The sequence below is a fragment of the Oncorhynchus nerka genome, linkage group LG8, assembly GCF_034236695.1.
Source record: "Oncorhynchus nerka isolate Pitt River linkage group LG8, Oner_Uvic_2.0, whole genome shotgun sequence".
NCBI classification, from domain to species: Eukaryota; Metazoa; Chordata; class Actinopteri; order Salmoniformes; family Salmonidae; genus Oncorhynchus; species Oncorhynchus nerka.
This window is the reverse complement of record NC_088403.1, coordinates 19,371,886-19,391,048: the sequence shown is the minus strand read 5'-3', so window position 1 is coordinate 19,391,048 and position 19,163 is coordinate 19,371,886. Positions and strand designations below refer to the sequence as shown.

The window sequence follows — 19,163 nt, the reverse complement described above, 5'->3', positions numbered from 1 at the left end:
TGTTGGTTATCACTGCACGGAACTAGAAGCACAAGCATTTAGTACTGCATTAACATCTGCTAACCATGTGTATGTGACAAATAAAATTTGATTTGATTTGATTTCAACTATATATGCTAACAGAGGAGAATGTATTTATATATGTTAACGTATATGTATCTATTAATAAGAATATGTGTCTTAGTGAATGACTGACTGACAGTGTGTGTGTGTTTCTGTCTGTGTGGCCACTGGCCAGTTTGAGTCACAGCAGGTGAGTGAGAGACCAGGCAGCACCCTCTCTACTCCAGGTGGCAGGGCAGAGAGGACATCTGGAGAGAAACGCTGTCACCACTAGTAACAGGCCCAGAGAGAGAGGGAGGGTAGAGGAAAAAAACACAGAGCGAGAGAGATTGAGAGAGCGATAGAACAAGAGATTGAGAGAGAGAGAGAGAACAAGAGAGATTGAGAGAGAGAGAGAGAACAAGAGAGATTGAGAGAGAGAGAACAAGAGAGATTGAGAGAGAGAGAACAAGAGAGATAGAGAGAGAGAGAACAAGAGAGATTGAGAGAGAGAGAACAAGAGAGATAGAACGAGATTGAGAGAGAGAGAGAACGAGAGATTGAGAGAGAGAGAACAAGATAGATTGAGAGAGAGAACAAGAGAGATTGAGAGAGAGAGAACAAGAGAGATTGAGAGAGAGAGAACAAGAGAGATTGAGAGAGAGAACAAGAGAGATTGAGAGAGAGAGAGAACAAGAGAGATTGAGAGAGAGAGAACAAGAGAGATTGAGAGAGAGAGAACAAGAGAGATTGAGAGAGAGAGAGAACAAGAGAGAGAGAGAGAGAGAGAGAGAGAGAGAGAGAACAAGAGAGATAGAACGAGATTGAGAGAGAACGAGAGATTGAGAGAGAGAGAGAACAAGAGAGATTGAGAGAGAGAGAGAACAAGAGAGATTGAGAGAGAGAGAGAACAAGAGAGATTGAGAGAGAGAGAACAAGAGAGATTGAGAGAGAGAGAACAAGAGAGATTGAGAGAGAGAGAACAAGAGAGATAGAGAGAGAGAGATTGAGAGAGAGAGAGAACAAGAGATATTGAGAGAGAGATCTGACCAGAGATTTAGGGACAGAAGAGAGGAGAGAAATATTAGCTGAGAGAGAGAGAGGATATAAAGAAGTTGGGTAAGTACCCCTGAGATAAAGAAAACATTTGCTTTGGCAATGTAAACATATTTTCCCATTCCAATAAAGCCCCTTGAATTGAATTGAATAGAATAAAGAAAACAGGAACCAAACAAGAGCCAAGAGAGACAGAGAGAGAGAGAAATAAAAGAGCCAGAAAGAGGGAGGTAGATAAAGGGAAATGGTGAAAAAGACAGATCAAATGAAAGAGCGGTAGAAAGACAAAGGTGGAGAGAGAAAAAGGGGAGAGCGAGGAGAGAGAGGTAGAGAGCTGTGTCAGCTGTAGAGAGTGGAGGTGAGGCTGAGGCCTGGGCGGACAGATGGCCCACATCACCCTGCTGCAGCTTCACACTGACTCAGTGGAGAGGGGACAGCACACACACCTTGAACCCAGACACACACTCGAAAATAAACTAATATACATATTGGGTAAGGACACACACATTACAAACACACGCATGGACAAACACACACACACACACACAAACGGATAGACGCGCACACACGAACGGATAGACGCACACACACGAACGGATAGACGCACACACACACACACACGAACAGAACCACAAAAATAGACATCCTAGGCTAGGACACATACTAAGCTTAGACAGATGTAAAAACACACACTTTCAGTTCAGACCAAACCATGTGTTTTGATCTTAGCTATGTGATCCCCACTCAGACAAACCATGTGTTTTGATCTTAGCTATGTGATCCCCACTCAGACAAACTATGTGTTTTGATCTTAGCTATGTGATCCCCACTCAGACAAACCATGTGTTTTGATCTTAGCTATGTGATCCCCACTCAGACAAACCATGTGATCCCCACTCAGATAAACCATGTGTTTTGATCTTAGCTATGTGATCCCCACTCAGACAAACCATGTGTTTTGATCTTAGCTATGTGATCCCCACTCAGACAAACCATGTGTTTTGATCTTAGCAATGTGATCCCCACTCAGACAAACCATGTGTTTTGATCATAGCTATGTGATCCCCACTCAGATCATTACGTGCTTCTGAGAAATCCAGGGTTTTAACAGAGTTACAACACTGCTATAACACTAAAGCACTTCAGAGTGCTTGACATCATAAAAACACAGAGTGTTGAGTCAGACACACAAGTACAGACCTAGAGATATTATAAAGACTAGGGCTCTCAAACACACTCTGCCCAGTTATTAGGGTGTGTGTGTGTATATACTGTATATATACACACACACTGTACAGTAAGTACATACACTGTGCATACTTAAGCCATAAGGCCCGAGGGGGTGTGGTATATGGCTAATAAAGCACGGCTAAGGGCTGTTCTTACGCACAACGCAACACAAAGTGCCTGGATACAGAACTTAGCCGTTGTATATTGGCCATATATTACAGACTCTGAGGTGCCTTATTGCTATTATAAACTGGTTACCAACATAATTAGAGCTGTAAAAATAAACGTTTTGTCATACCTGTGGTATACGGTCTGATATACCACGGCTGTCAGCCAATCAGCATTCAGGGCTCGAACCACCCAGTGTATAAAAACATTAAGAACACCTGCTCTTTCCATGACACAGACTGACCAGGTGAATCCAGGTGAAAGCTATGATCCCTTATTGATGTCACCTGTTAAATCCACTTCAATCAGTGTAGATGAAGGGGAGGAGATAGGTTAAAGATGGATTTTAAGCCTTGAGACAATTGAGACATGGATTGTGTGTGTGTGCCATTCAGAGGGTGAATGGGCAAGACAAAAGATTTAAGTGCCTTTGAACAGGGTGTGGTAGTAGGTGCCAGGTGCACCGGTTTGTCTCAAGAACTGCAAATCTGAATCTGCTGGGTTTTTCAGACAACAGTTTCCCGTGTGTATCAAGAATGTTTCACCACCCAAAGGACATCCAGCCAACTTGACACAACTGTGGGAAGCATTGGAGTCAACATGGACCAGCATCCCTGTGGAACGCTTTCGACACCTTGTAGAGTCCATGCCGCCATGAATTGAGGCTGTTCTTAGGGCAAAGGGGGGTGCAACTCAATATTAGGAAGGTGTTCCTAATGTTGTGTATACTCAGTATATATATATATATAGTGGGGAGAACAATTATTTGATACACTGCAGATTTTTCATGATCTCTGTAATTGCAAACAAAGGTTTCTGTACCAAATATTAAGTTCTGCTTTTCTGATGTGTCAAATAAATAAATTACTTAAAAATCATACAAGGTGATTTTCTGGATTTTTGTTTTAGATTCCGTCTCTCACAGTTGAAGTGTACCTATGATAAAAATGACAGACCTCTACATGCTTTGTAAGTAGGAAAACCTGCAAAATCGGCAGTGAATCAAATACTTGTTCTCCCCACTGTATACAGTGGGCTCCAACATTACTGACACCCCTGACTGGCAGTGCACAAACAATACTTAAAAAAAATATAAACAATATAATTATAGAGAAACTCAAAATACCAACGTGATAAATACTTATTAATACTAATTAATACCTGATTAATGTTTCAATGGAACCAACCAAAATCAACCAAAATGTTTGACAAGGTTAAGGAACACATTTGGAGGGATTTTGGACCATTCCTCTATGCAAGATCCTTCACATTCTTGGGTTTGTGCTTATCAACTGCCCTCTTCCGCTCAGCCCACAGGTTTTCCATTGGATTGAGGTCTGGCAACTGAGATGGCCATGGCAGAACATTGATTTTGTTGTCACAGAACCATTTCTGTGTGGATATGTATGTTTCGGGTCATTGTCTTGTTGGAAAGTCCACATACGGCCAAGTCCCAGCCCTCTGGCAGAGGCAACCAGATTGTCAGCCAAAATTGCCTGGTACTTGGTAGAATTCATAATGCCATCAATCTTAACCAGTGCCCCTGGACCTCTGGAATTAAAACAGCCCCAAAACATCACTGACCCCCCTACATATTTCACCGTGGGTATGAGGTGCCTCTCCTTGTATGCTTCTCTGTTTCGACGCCAAACATGCCGATGCTGTTATCTCATCTGACCAGAACACCTTCTTCCAGTCATAATTTAAATGATGTTTGGCAAACTCCAAGCGCTTGCGTCTGTGTCTTGGGGTCAGAAAGGGCTTTCTTCTGGCAACCCTCCCAAAGAGCCTGTGGTTGTGGAGGTGGTGTCTGATGGTGCTTTTTGAAACCTGGTGAACCCAAGACGCCACCAAGGCCTGCAATTCCTTCACAGTGATTATTGGGGATTTTGTTGCTTCTCTCACCATCTTTCTCCCTATCTTGGGGGGAAAAATAAATTTACGTCCTCTACCCATGAGGTTTTCAACAGTTCCATATCTTTTGCATTTTTTAATAATCGCCCTGACAGTACTCAGTGTTATATTCAATCGTTTGTGGATCTTGTAGCCATTACCAGATTTATGAAGGTCTACGACCATCTGTCTCTTTTTCAACTGCCAGTTCTTTTCTTTTCTTCAAGGTGTTGGATGACAGCAGGATATTGCATGTGTGTTACCACATTTTTATACCCTATTGAAACAGGAAGTGATGTAATGGCTCAATATAGTTCCTTAAGACTTAGACAAACTTAAATAAGTGGAATTTAATTAGTTGTTTAATTTTGGTAGATGTTATTTACAATAATCTTTAAGGGTGCCATTCATTCTGAAACCTTGATTTGGAGGACATTGATTTTTAATTAAATCAATACATTTTGGTTGGTTCCATTGAAACATTAATAAAGTATCGTATTTCTCACATGTTGGTATTTTGAGTTTCTCTCTATAATTACGTTGTTTATATTTGTTTAAGCATTATTTGCGCATTGCCAGTCAGGGGTGCCAGTAATTTTGGAGCCCACTGTATAAAATATACACACACACTGCCATAACCCGTTCATATATGTATGTGTGTATGTATGCACATATGTATGTATGTGTGTATGTACAGTGTCATGCAAAAGTATTCATCCCCCTTGGCATTTTTCCTGTTATGTTGCATTACAACCTGTAATTTAAATAGATTTTTATTTGGATTTCATGAAATGGACATACACAAAATAGCCCAAATTGGTGAAGTGAAATGAAAAAACTGACTTATTTCAAAACATTATACAAAAAAAAAGACTGAAAAGTGGTGTGTTCATATGTATTCAACCCTTTGCTATGAAGCCCCTAAATAAGATCTGGTGCAACCAATTACCTTCAGAAGTCTCATAATTAGTCAAATAAAGTATATATAGACCTGTTCTGAAAGGCCCCAGATTCTGCAACACCACTAAGCAAGGGGCACCACCATGCAAGCGGCACTATGAAGACCAAGGAGCTCTCCAAACAGGTCAGGTACAAAGTTGTGGAGAAGTACAGATCAGGGATGGGTTATAAACAAATATCCGAAACATTGAACATCCCACAGAGCACCATTAAATCCGTTATTAAAAAATTGAAAGAATATGACACCACAACAAACCTGCCAAGAGTGGGCCGCCCACCAAAACTCATGGACCAGGCAAGGAGGGCATTAGTCAGAGAGGCAACAAAGAGACCAAAGATAAACCTGAAGGAGCTGCAAAGCTCTACAGCGGAGATTGGAGTATCTGTCCATAGGACCACTTTAAGCCGTACACTCCACAGAGCTGGGCTTTACGGAAAATTGTTCAGAAAAAAGCCATTGCTTAAAGAAAAAAAATAAGCAAACACATTTGTTGTTCACCAAAAGGCATGTGGGAGACACCCCAAACATATGGAAGAAGGTATTCTTTTCAGATGAGACTAAAATGTAGCTTTTTAACCATCAAGGAAAACTCCATTTCTGGCGCAAACCCATCACCCTAAGAACACCATCCCCACAGTGGTGGTGGCAGCATCATGCCGTGGGGATGTTTTTCATCGACAGGAACTGGGAAATTGGTCAGAACTGAAGGAATGATGGATGGCGCTAAATATAAATTCTTAAGGAAAACCTGTTTCAGTCTTCCAGAGATTTGAGTCTGGGACGGTGGTTCACCTTCCAGCAGGACAATGACCCTAGGCATAGTGCTAAAGCAACACTCAAGTGGTTTAACGGGAACATTTACATGTCTTGGAATGGCCTAGTCAAAGACCAGACCTCAATCCAATTGAGAATCTGTGGTATGACTTAAAGACTGCTGTACATCAGCAGAACCCATCCAACTTGAAGGAGCTGGAGCAGTTTTGCCTTGAAGAATGGGCAAACATCCCAGTGGATAGATGTGCCAAGTTTATAGACACATAAGACTTGCAGCTGTAATTTCTGCAAAAGGTGGCTCTACAAAGTATTTTTTGCCTTTCCTAAAACAAAATATTTTGCATCTTCAAGTGGTAGGTATGTTGTGTAAATCAAATGATAGAAACCTCCAAAAATATATATTTGAATTCCAGGTTGTAAGGCAACAAAATAGGAAAAATGCCAAGGGGGGAATTTTTTTATTTATTTTTTATTTAACCAGGTAGGCTGATTGAGAACAAGTTCTCATTTGCAACTGCGACCTGGCCAAGATAAAGCATAGCAGTGTGAACAGACAACACAGAGTTACACATGGAGTGAACAATTAACAAGTCAATAACACAGTAGAAAAAAAGGGGGAGTCTATATACAATGTGTGCAAAAGGCATGAGGTAGGCGAATAATTACAATTTTGCAGATTAACACTGGAGTGATAAATGATCAGATGGTCATGTACAGGTAGAGATATTGGTGTGCAAAAGAGCAGAAAAGTAAATAAATAAAACAGTATGGGGATGAGGTAGGTGAAAATGGGTGGGCTATTTACCAATAGACTATGTACAGCTGCAGCGATCGGTTAGCTGCTCAGATAGCTGATGTTTGAAGTTGGTGAGGGAGATAAAAGTCTCCAACTTCAGCGATTTTTGCAATTTGTTCCAGTCACAGGCAGCAGAGTACTGGAACGAAAGGCGGCCGAATGAGGCGTTGGCTTTAGGGATGATCAATGAGATACACCTGCTGGAGCGCGTGCTACGGATGGGTGTTGCCATCGTGACCAGTGAACTGAGATAAGGCGGAGCTTTACCTAGCATGGACTTGTAGATGACCTGGAGCCAGTGGGTCTGGCGACGAATATGTAGCGAGGGCCAGCCGACTAGAGCATACAAGTCGCAGTGGTGGGTGGTATAAGGTGCTTTAGTGACAAAACGGATGGCACTGTGATAGACTGCATCAGTTTGCTGAGTAGAGTGTTGGAAGCCATTTTGTAGATGACATCGCCGAAGTCGAGGATCGGTAGGATAGTCAGTTTTACTAGGGTAAGTTTGGCGGCGTGAGAGAAGGAGGCTTTGTTGCGGAATAGAAAGCCGACTCTTGATTTGATTTTCAATTGGAGATGTTTGATATGAGTCTGGAAGGAGAGTTTGCAGTCTAGCCAGACACCTAGGTACTTATAGATGTCCACATATTCAAGGTCGGAACCATCCAGGGTGGTGATGCTCGTTTGGAGGTTAGATAGCACAGTGTCCAATGACGGGCCGAAAGTATATAGAATGGTGTCGTCTGCGTAGAGGTGGATCAGGGAATCGCCCGCAGCAAGAGCAATATCATTGATATATACAGAGAAAAGAGTCGGCCCGAGAATTGAACCCTGTGGCACCCCCATAGAGACTGCCAGAGGACCGGACAGCATGCCCTCCGATTTGACACACTGAACTCTGTCTGCAAAGTAATTGGTGAACCAGGCAAGGCAGTCATCCGAAAAACCGAGGCTACTGAGTCTGCCGATAAGAATATGGTGATTGACAGAGTCGAAGGCCTTGGCAAGGTCGATGAAGACGGCTGCACAGCAGGCCACTGTGTGTCTGTGTGTACAAAACTTACGTCTTGTGGGACCTGGATGTAGGCGAAGGTGTACTCAGTGGCTTGTGCAGCCAGGGTCCGAGTGCTGAAGGCCGGGGGAATGACAGCCAGGCGCGTGGACGGCACTATCTCTCTCTGTGGAGGTAGAGAAGTAGAGAGAGGTAGAGAGAGAGAGAGAGAGGTAGAGAGAGAGAGGTAGAGAGAGAGGTAGAGAGAGAGGCAGAGAGAGAGAGGTAGAGAGAGAGAGAGTAGAGAGAGGTAGAGAGAGAGAGAGGTAGAGAGAGAGAGACAGAGAGAGGCAGAGAGAGAGAGAGGTAGAGAGAGAGACAGAGGTAGAGAGAGAGACAGATACAGAGAGAGAGAGAGGTAGAGAGAGAGAGAGAGAGAGAGAGAGAGAGAGAGAGAGAGAGAGAGAGAGAGAGAGAGAGAGAGGCAGAGAGAGAGAGAGAGCAGAGACGAGGTTTTAACAGGCCTTTATTGCACCATACAGAGCTTGGATGTGATGCATCCTCAACAGAATCAAAGAGCGCAACACAGAAACACTGTTTCACCTCAATTAGAGCTTCTTTCATCCACAAAAGAAAGACCTCGCTTAACTACTACATAGACCACTGCTGTAAGCCCAAATATTCAAAGACTGGTTCTGAAAGAGGAGAGATATGGAGGGATATCAACAAAGAGAGAGATATCAACAGAGAGAGAGAAAGAGAGCAACATGGAGGGATATCAACAAAGAGAGAGACAGAGAGCGATATGGAGGGATATCAACAAAGAGAGAGAGCGATATGGAGGGATATCAACAAAGAGAGACAGAGAGCGACATGGATGGATATCAACAGAGAGAGAGAGCGATAGAGGGATATCAACAAAGAGAGAGAGCGATATGGAGGGATATCAACAAAGAGAGAGAGCGATATGGAGGGATATCAACTAAAGAGAGAGAGAGATATGGAGGGATATCAACAAAGAGAAAGAGAGAGCGATATGGAGGGATATCAACAAAGAGAGAGAGCGATATGGAGGGATATCAACAAAGAGAGAGAGCGATATGGAGGGATATCAACAAAGAGAGAGAGCGATATGGAGGGATATCAACAAAGAGAGAGAGAGCGATAGAGGGATATCAACAAAGAGAGAGAGAGCGATATGGAGGGATATCAACAAAGAGAGAGACAGAGAGCGACATGGATGGATATCAACAGAGAGAGAGAGAGCGAGAGAGGGATATCAACAAAGTGAGAGAGAGCGATAGAGGGATATCAACAAAGAGAGAGATATGGAGGGATATCAACAAAGAGAGAGAGAGAGATATGGAGGGATATCAACAAAGAGAGAGAGCGATATGGAGGGATATCAACAAAGAGAGAGAGAGATATGGAGGGATATCAACAAAGAGAGAGAGCGATATGGAGGGATATCAACAAAGAGAGAGAGAGCGATAGAGGGATATCAACAAAGAGAGAGAGAGATATGGAGGGATATCAACAAAAGAGAGAGAGAGAGATATGGAGGGATATCAACAAAGAGAGAGAGCGATATGGAGGGATATCAACAAAGAGAGAGAGAGCGATAGAGGCATATCAACAAAGAGAGAGAGAGCGATAGAGGGATATCAACAAAGAGAGAGATATGGAGGGATATCAACAAAGAGAGAGAGAGATATGGAGGGATATCAACAAAGAGAGAGAGAGCGATAGAGGGAAATCAACAAAGAGAGAGAGAGATAGATATGGAGATATATGGAGGGATATCAACAAAGAGAGAGACAGAGAGCGACATGGATGGATATCAACAAAGAGAGAGCGACATGGATGGATATCAACAAAGAGAGAGCAACATGGAGGGATATCAACAAAGAGAGAGACAGAGAGCGACATGGATGGATATCAACAAAGAGAGAGAGCGATATGGAGGGATATCAACAAAGAGAGAGAGAGCGATAGAGGGATATCAACAAAGAGAGAGAGAGATAGATATGGAGATATATGGAGGGACATCAACAAAGAGAGAGACAGAGAGCGACATGGATGGATATCAACAGAGAGAGAGAAAGAGAGAGCGACATGGCTGGATATCAACAGAGAGAGAAAGAGAGCGATATGGAGGGATATCAACAAAGAGAGAGAGCGATATGGAGGGATATCAACAAAGAGAGAGAGCGATAGATATGGAGATATATGGAGGGATATCAACAAAGAGAGAGACAGAGAGCGACATGGATGGATATCAACAAAGAGAGAGAGAGAGAGAGCGATATGGAGGGATATCAACAAAGAGAGAGATATGGAGGGATATCAACAAAGAGAGAGATATGGAGGGATATCAACAAAGAGAGAGATATGGAGGGATATCAACAAAGAGAGAGAGAGATATGGAGGGATATCAACAAAGAGAGAGAGATATGGAGGGATATCAACAAAGAGAGAGAGAGATATGGAGGGATATCAACAAAGAGAGAGATATGGAGGGATATCAACAAAGAGAGAGATATGGAGGGATATCAATAAAGAGAGAGCGAGAGAGAGATATGGAGGGATATCAACAAAGAGAGAGATATGGAGGGATATCAACAAAGAGAGAGATATGGAGGGATATCAACAAAGAGCGAGAGAGAGATATGGAGGGATATCAACAAAGAGAGAGACAGAGAGAGATATGGAGGGATATCAACAAAGAGAGAGAGATATGGAGGGATATCAACAAAGAGAGAGAGAGAGAGATGGAGGGATATCAACAAAGAGAGAGAGAGATATGGAGGGATATCAACAAAGAGAGAGACAGAGAGAGATATGGAGGGATATAAACAGAGAGAGAGAGATATGGAGGGATATAAACAAAGAGAGAAAGAGAGAGAGATGGAGGGATATCAACAAAGAGAGAGAGCGATAGATATGGAGATATATGGAGGGATATCAACAAAGAGAGAGACAGAGAGCGACATGGATGGATATCAACAAAGAGAGAGACAGAGAGCGACATGGATGGATATCAACAAAGAGAGAGAGAGAGAGAGCGATATGGAGGGATATCAACAAAGAGAGAGATATGGAGGGATATCAACAAAGAGAGAGATATGGAGGGATATCAACAAAGAGAGAGATATGGAGGGATATCAACAAAGAGAGAGAGAGATATGGAGGGATATCAACAAAGAGAGAGAGATATGGAGGGATATCAACAAAGAGAGAGAGAGATATGGAGGGATATCAACAAAGAGAGAGATATGGAGGGATATCAACAAAGAGAGAGATATGGAGGGATATCAACAAAGAGAGAGCGAGAGAGAGATATGGAGGGATATCAACAAAGAGAGAGATATGGAGGGATATCAACAAAGAGCGAGAGAGAGATATGGAGGGATATCAACAAAGAGAGAGACAGAGAGAGATATGGAGGATATCAACAAAAGAGAGAGATATGGAGGGATATCAACAAAAAGAGAGAGAGAGAGAGATGGAGGGATATCAAAAAAGAGAGAGAGATATGGAGGGATATCAACAAAGAGAGAGACAGAGAGAGATATGGAGGGATATAAACAGAGAGAGAGAGATATGGAGGGATATCAACAAAGAGAGAGAGAGAGATATGGAGGGATATCAACAAAGAGAGAGAGAGATATGGAGGGATATCAACAAAGAGAGAGACAGAGAGATATGGAGGGATATAAACAGAGAGAGAGAGATATGGAGGGATATAAACAAAGAGAGAAAGAGAGAGAGATGGAGGGATATCAACAAAGAGACAGACAGAGAGATATGGAGGAATACCAACAAAGAGAGAGACAGACAGAGAGATATGGAGGGATACCAACAAAGAGAGAGATATGGAGGGATATCAACAGAGACAGAAATATGGAGGGTTATTGAGAAAGAGATGGAGAAAGGGAGAGCCAGTTTAACTGAAGTCTCTTAGACCAGGGGTTCTCAAACTGGGTCCTGGGGCCCCCCTGGGAGCATGTGGTTTTTGCCCTAGCACTACACAGCTGTTTCAAATGATCCCAACATGATGATAAGAAGGTTATCTGAATCAGCTGTGTAGTGCTTGGGCAAAAAACTAAATGTGCACCGACTTAGAGGGCTAACTCACAATCCTCTCTCTGCTCAGCAGAGCCCTGATATAATAGCTAGAGATAACCAGTCGCTTCCACAAACTTCCTATCTGATGACAACAGCAGCAGTGTCAACACAAACTTCCACAAACCTCCTATCTGATGACAACAGCAGCAGTGTCAACACAAACTTCCACAAACCTCCTATCTGATGACAACAGCAGCAGTGTCAACACAAACTTCCACAAACCTCCTATCTGATGACAACAGCAGCAGTGTCAACACAAACTTCCACAAACCTCCTATCTGATGACAACAGCAGCAGTGTCAACACAAACTTCCACAAACCTCCTATCTGATGACAACAGCAGCAGTGTCAACTGTCAGAGGAAGGCTGAGACAGAGGAAGGCTGGGACAGATATAGGCTGAGACAGAGGAAGGCTGGGACAGAGGAAGGCTGGGACAGAGGAAGGCTGGGACACAGAGTACCATGGAAAACTCAAGAGGAAGGCTGGAACAGAGGAAGGCTGGGACAGATATAGGCTGAGACAGAGGTAGGCTGAGACAGAGGAAGGCTGGGACAGAGGAAGGCTGAGACAGAGGAAGGCTGAGACAGAGGAAGGCTGAGACAGATGAAGGCTGAGACAGAGGAAGGCTTTGACACAGAGTACCATGGAAAACTCAAGAGGAAGGCTGGAACAGAGGAAGGCTGGGACACAGAGTACCATGGAAAACTCAGAGGAAGGCTGGGACACAGAGAACCATGGAAAACTCAGAGGAAGGCTGAGACAGAGGAAGGCTGGGACACAGAGTACCATGGAAAACTCAAGAGGAAGGCTGGGACAGAGGAAGGCTGGGATACAGAGTACCATGGAAAACTCACAGGAAGGCTGAGAGAGAGGAAGACTGAGAGAGAGGAAGGCTGGGACAGAGGAAGGCTGGGACAGAGGAAGGCTGGGACACAGAGTACCATGGAAAACTCAAGAGGAAGGCTGGGACACAGAGTACCATAGAAAACTCAAGAGGAAGGCTGGGACAGAGGAAGGCTGGGACACAGAGTACCATGGAAAACTCAAGAGGAAGGCTGGGACAGAGGAAGGCTGGGACACAGAGTACCATGGAAAACTCAAGAGGAAGGCTGGGACAGAGGAAGGCTGGGACACAGAGTACCATGGAAAACTCAGAGGAAGGCTGAGACAGAGGAAGGCTGGGACAGATGAAGGCTGAGACAGAGGAAGGCTGAGACACAGAGTACCATGGAAAATTCAAGAGGAAGGCTGGGACAGAGAAAGGCTGGAACAGGAAGGCTGGGACACAGAGTACCATGGAAAACTCAGAGGAAGGCTGGGACACAGAGTACCATGGAAAACTCAAGAGGAAGGCTGGGACACAGAGTACCATGGAAGGGCCAGAGGAAGGCTGGGACACAGAGTACCACGGAAGGGACAGAGGAAGGCTGGGACACAGAGTACCATGGAAAACTCAGAGGAAGGCTGAGACAGAGGAAGGCTGGGACAGATGAAGGCTGATACAGAGGAAGGCTGAGACAGAGGAAGGCTGAGACACAGAGTACCATGGAAAATTCAAGAGGAAGGCTGGGACAGAGAAAGGCTGGAACAGGAAGGCTGGGACACAGAGTACCATGGAAAACTCAGAGGAAGGCTGGGACACAGAGTACCATGGAAAACTCAAGAGGAAGGCTGGGACACAGAGTACCATGGAAGGGCCAGAGGAAGGCTGGGACACAGAGTACCACGGAAGGGACAGAGGAAGGCTGGGACACAGAGTACCACGGAAGGGACAGAGGAAGGCTGGGACACAGAGTACCATGGAAGGGACAGAGGAAGGCTGGGACACAGAGTACCACGGAAGGGACAGAGGAAGGCTGGGACACAGAGTACCATGGAAGGGACAGAGGAAGGCTGGGACACAGAGTACCATGGAAGGGACAGAGGAAGGCTGGGACACAGAGTACCATGGAAGGGACAGAGGAAGGCTGGGACACAGAGTACCATGGAAAACTCAGGAAGGCTGGGACACAGAGTACCATGGAAAACTCAGGAAGGCTGGGACACAGAGTACCATGGAAAACTCAGAGGAAGGCTGAGACACAGAGTACCATGGAAAACTCAGAGGAAGGCTGAGACAGAGGAAGGCTGGGACACAGAGTACCATGGAAAACTCAGAGGAAGGCTGGGACAGAGGGAGGCTGGGACAGAGGGAGGCTGGGACAGAGGGAGAGAGAGAGAGAGAGAGAGAGGGGGGAGAGACCTTGAGGGAATGACCTCTATGTTTCTCTCTCTCCACACACACAAACACACACATGCACACGCACACAATTTAGGTCACAGAATGAGTGGGTAGTAGAAACGTGAGTTTGGAGTGAGGTAGGTGGACGTGATGCCCCTTGAGGCAGACACACACACACACAGACACACTGGGCCTGTGGAATTAATATGGGACACCATTGGAGAGTAGAGGACATGTTTAAGCCTTAATGACCCATGGTTTAATAGGTGAATGTTTGGACTGCCCACACAGAGGAAAGAAGACATAATATTAATGACAGAAAAAATGGGAGATTTATTTAAGCGATATAGTTTGATAGCACAGTAAATGTGGAAATTATGACCAAATACGATGTGTTCTATGGTTATATGCAAATGACCGGGCAGTAATTTAGGCTGGACGATTTGATTAGGATGGAAAGACACGTTGAAGATCTGAAGTTTGATATTTTTAATAGAATATTATTGATGTAAAAAGCTAGACGAGAATAATAACTGAGTGAGAGAAAGAGATGGAGAAAACATTAAAATGTGAGAACGAGAAATAGGGAATTATAAAAAAGGAGATTGAGCAAAATGAGACAGACAAGAGAGAGGAAAGAAATGCAGGTAGAGAACGCAAGAGAGGTAGAGAACGTGATAGAGAGAGGAAGAGAAAGCGACAGAGAGGCTACAGGGACAGACAAGAGAGAGGAGAGCCAGAGAGATTAAAAACAGATGAAGAGAGATATAGAAAGAGAGGGAGAAAGTGAGAGAGCCCTCCATAGCAGCAGCTTCCCAGTTGTTGTGGGGGCTCCCAGCCAGCTCAGAGAGAATCACACTTTCAGCAACATGCCAGGACGCATCACGCCTGCTATACTCAGCCCTGGGCGCCCGCAATGAGGTCACCGGCCCGACGCACATAAATGCACCGCACTGCACCATGGGTAATCTCCCATGGGGGGGAGGGTCGGCTGGATGGGCCACTTTGTGGCGGTGGTATGACACAGATGTGCAGAGATGCGTACACACACACACTGCTTTCGTCATCCAGAGAATATAGAAAGAGAGAAAAGGCCTGCAGAGCCATTTCCCAGACTAACAGCTCAGATAGGGATTATATTACTGGGAATATGGTGCTCTGAAGACAGAAACAACAAAGCCTCAACTACATAGGACATGATTGATGTCCTGCTTGATGGCACTGTACGGCTAGTGATTTTGATTCTGGGAAAGTGATTCCTGTAAATCGCATTCAGCCACAGAGTTCGCCACAGTTGGCCATTAACTAGGCTGGTGCTCGATGCTAACCTGATAGAGCATCATCTGAGCCAGAGGAGAGATATAGGACCATCCTTCAAAAGACAAGAGAAAGTTCTTTCATGATGGCTACTTACCACTACACTTGTCGTTGTCGAGCTGAAGTCAGCTCCAAATGCATGTGGACCCACCCACACACACGAATAGAAACACACACATGAACGGACGGACACACACACACGGTTACATACACATGAACAGACACACGCACACATGAACAGGGACACGCGCACACACGAACAGGGACACGCGCACACACGAACAGGGACACGCGCACACACGAACAGGGACACGCGCACACACGAACAGGGACACGCGCACACACGAACAGGGACACGCGCACACACGAACAGGGACACGCGCACACACGAACAGGGACACGCGCACACACGAACAGGGACACGCGCACACACGAACAGGGACACGCGCACAAACGAACAGGGACACACGCACACCCGAACAGGGACACACACACACCCGAACAGGGACACACGCACACCCGAACAGGGACACACGCACACCCGAACAGGGACACACGCACACCCGAACAGGGACCCACGCACACCCGAACAGGGACCCACACACGAACAGGGACCCACACACGAACAGGGACCCACCCACACACGAACAGGGACCCACCCACGAACAGGGACCCACCCACACACGAACAGGGACCCACACACGAACAGGGACCCACACACACACACAAACAGGGACACACACACACACACACACAAACAGGGACACACACACACACACACTGCACATGTACAGGGACACACACAGTCACACACACTGCACATGTACAGGGACACACACAGTCACACACACATGTACAAGGACACACACACACATGAACAGGGACACGCACACACATGAACAGGGACACGCACACACACACACATGAACAGGGACACACACACACATGAACAGGGACACACACACACAAACAGGGACACACACACGAAAAGGGACACACACACACATGAAAAGGGACACACACACACATGAAAAGGGACACATACACACACGAACAGGGACACACACACACAAACAGGGACACACACACACAAACAGGGACACACACACACAAACAGGGACACACACACACAAACAGGGACACACACACACAAACAGGGACACACACACACAAACAGGGACACACACACGAACAGGGACACACACACACACATGAACAGGGACACGAACAGGGACACACACACACATGAACAGGGAACAGGGACACACACACATGAACAGGGACACACACACACAAACAGGGACACACACACACACCGAAAAGGGACACACACACATGAAAAGGGACACACACACAAAAGGGACACATACACACACGAACAGGGACACACACACACAAACAGGGACACACACACACAAACAGGGACACACACACACAAACAGGGAGGGACACACACACACAAACAGGGACACACACACACAAACAGGGACACACACACACAAACAGGGACACACACACACGAACAGGGACACACGAACAGGGACACACGCACACACGAACAGGGACACAGGCACACCCGAACAGGGACACACGCACACCCGAACAGGGACACACGCACACCCGAACAGGGACACACGCACACCCGAACAGGGACACACGCACACCCGAACAGGGACACACGCACACCCGAACAGGGACACACGCACACCCGAACAGGGACCCACGCACACCCGAACAGGGACCCACGCACACCCGAACAGGGACCCACACACGAACAGGGACCCGCCACACACGAACAGGGACCCGCCCACACACGAACAGGGACCCGCCCACACACGAACAGGGACCCGCGCACACCCGAACAGGGACCAGCGCACACCCGAACAGGGACACGCGCACACACGAACAGGGACACGCGCACACACGAACAGGGACACGCGCACACACGAACAGGGACACGCGCACACACGAACAGGGACACGCGCACACACGAACAGGGACACGCGCACACACGAACAGGGACACGCGCACACACGAACAGGGACACGCGCACACACGAACAGGGACACGCGCACACACGAACAGGGACACGCGCACACACGAACAGGGACACGCGCACACGAACAGGGGGACACACGCACACGAACGGGAACACACACACACGAACAGGGACACACGCACACCCGAAAAGGGACACACGCACACCCGAAAAGGGACACACGCACACCCGAACAGGGACACACGCACACATGAAAAGGGACACACACACACACACATGAAAAGGGACACATACACACATGAAAAGGGACACATACACACATGAAAAGGGACACATACACACACACACACACATGAACAGGGACACACACACACATGAACAGGGACACACACACACATGAACAGGGACACACACACACATGAACAGGGACACACACACACATGAACAGGGACACACGCACACCCGAAAAGGGACACACGCACACCCGAACAGGGACACACGCACACATGAAAAGGGACACACACACACACACATGAAAAGGGACACATACACACATGAAAAGGGACACATACACACATGAAAAGGGACACATACACACACACACACATGAACAGGGACACACACACACATGAACAGGGACACACACACACATGAACAGACACACACACACACATGAACAGACACACACACACACATGAACAGACACACACACACACATGAACAGGGACACACACACACATGAACAGGGACACACACACACATGAAAAGGGACACCTACACACACACACATGAACAGGGACACACACACACATGAACAGGGACACACACACACATGAACAGGGACACACACACACACGAACAGGGACACACACACACGAACAGGGACACACACACACGAACAGGGACACACACACACGAACAGGGACACACACACACGAACAGGGACACACACACACGGACAGGGACACACACACACGGACAGGGACACACACACACGGACAGGGACGCACACACACACGAACAGGGACGCACTCACACACGAACAGGGACACGCGCACACACGAACAGGGACACGCGCACACACGAACAGGGACACGCGCACACACGAACAGGGACACGCGCACACACGAACAGGGACACGCGCACACACGAACAGGGACACGCGCACACACGGACAGGGACACGCACACACGGACAGGGACACACGTACACCCGGACAGGGACTCACGCACACCCGAACAGGGACACACGCACACCCGAACAGGGACCCACGCACACCCGAACAGGGACCCACGCACACCCGAACAGGGACCCACGCACACCCGAACAGGGACCCACGCACACCCGAACAGGGACCCACGCACACCCGAACAGGGACCCACGCACACCCGAACAGGGACCCACGCACACCCGAATAGGGACCCACGCACACCCGAACAGGGACCCACGCACACCCGAACAGGGACCCACGCACACCCGAACAGGGACCCACACACGAACAGGGACCCACACACACACACAAACAGGGACCCACACACACACACACAAACAGGGACACACACACACACACACACAAACAGAGACA

General features: G+C 46.6%; 1 protein-coding gene across 1 annotated transcript in view; it reads right to left on the bottom strand.

Moving 5' to 3' along the window:
- Window positions 1-19,163, bottom strand: part of snd1 (staphylococcal nuclease and tudor domain containing 1) — a 368,696-nt gene that overhangs the window by 38,595 nt on the left and 310,938 nt on the right. Inside the window, exon 21 of the mRNA XM_065021501.1 lies at window positions 7,985-8,098. Coding sequence (XP_064877573.1) covers window positions 7,985-8,098 — 114 coding nt within the window. The remainder of the gene's footprint in view (window positions 1-7,984; window positions 8,099-19,163) is intronic.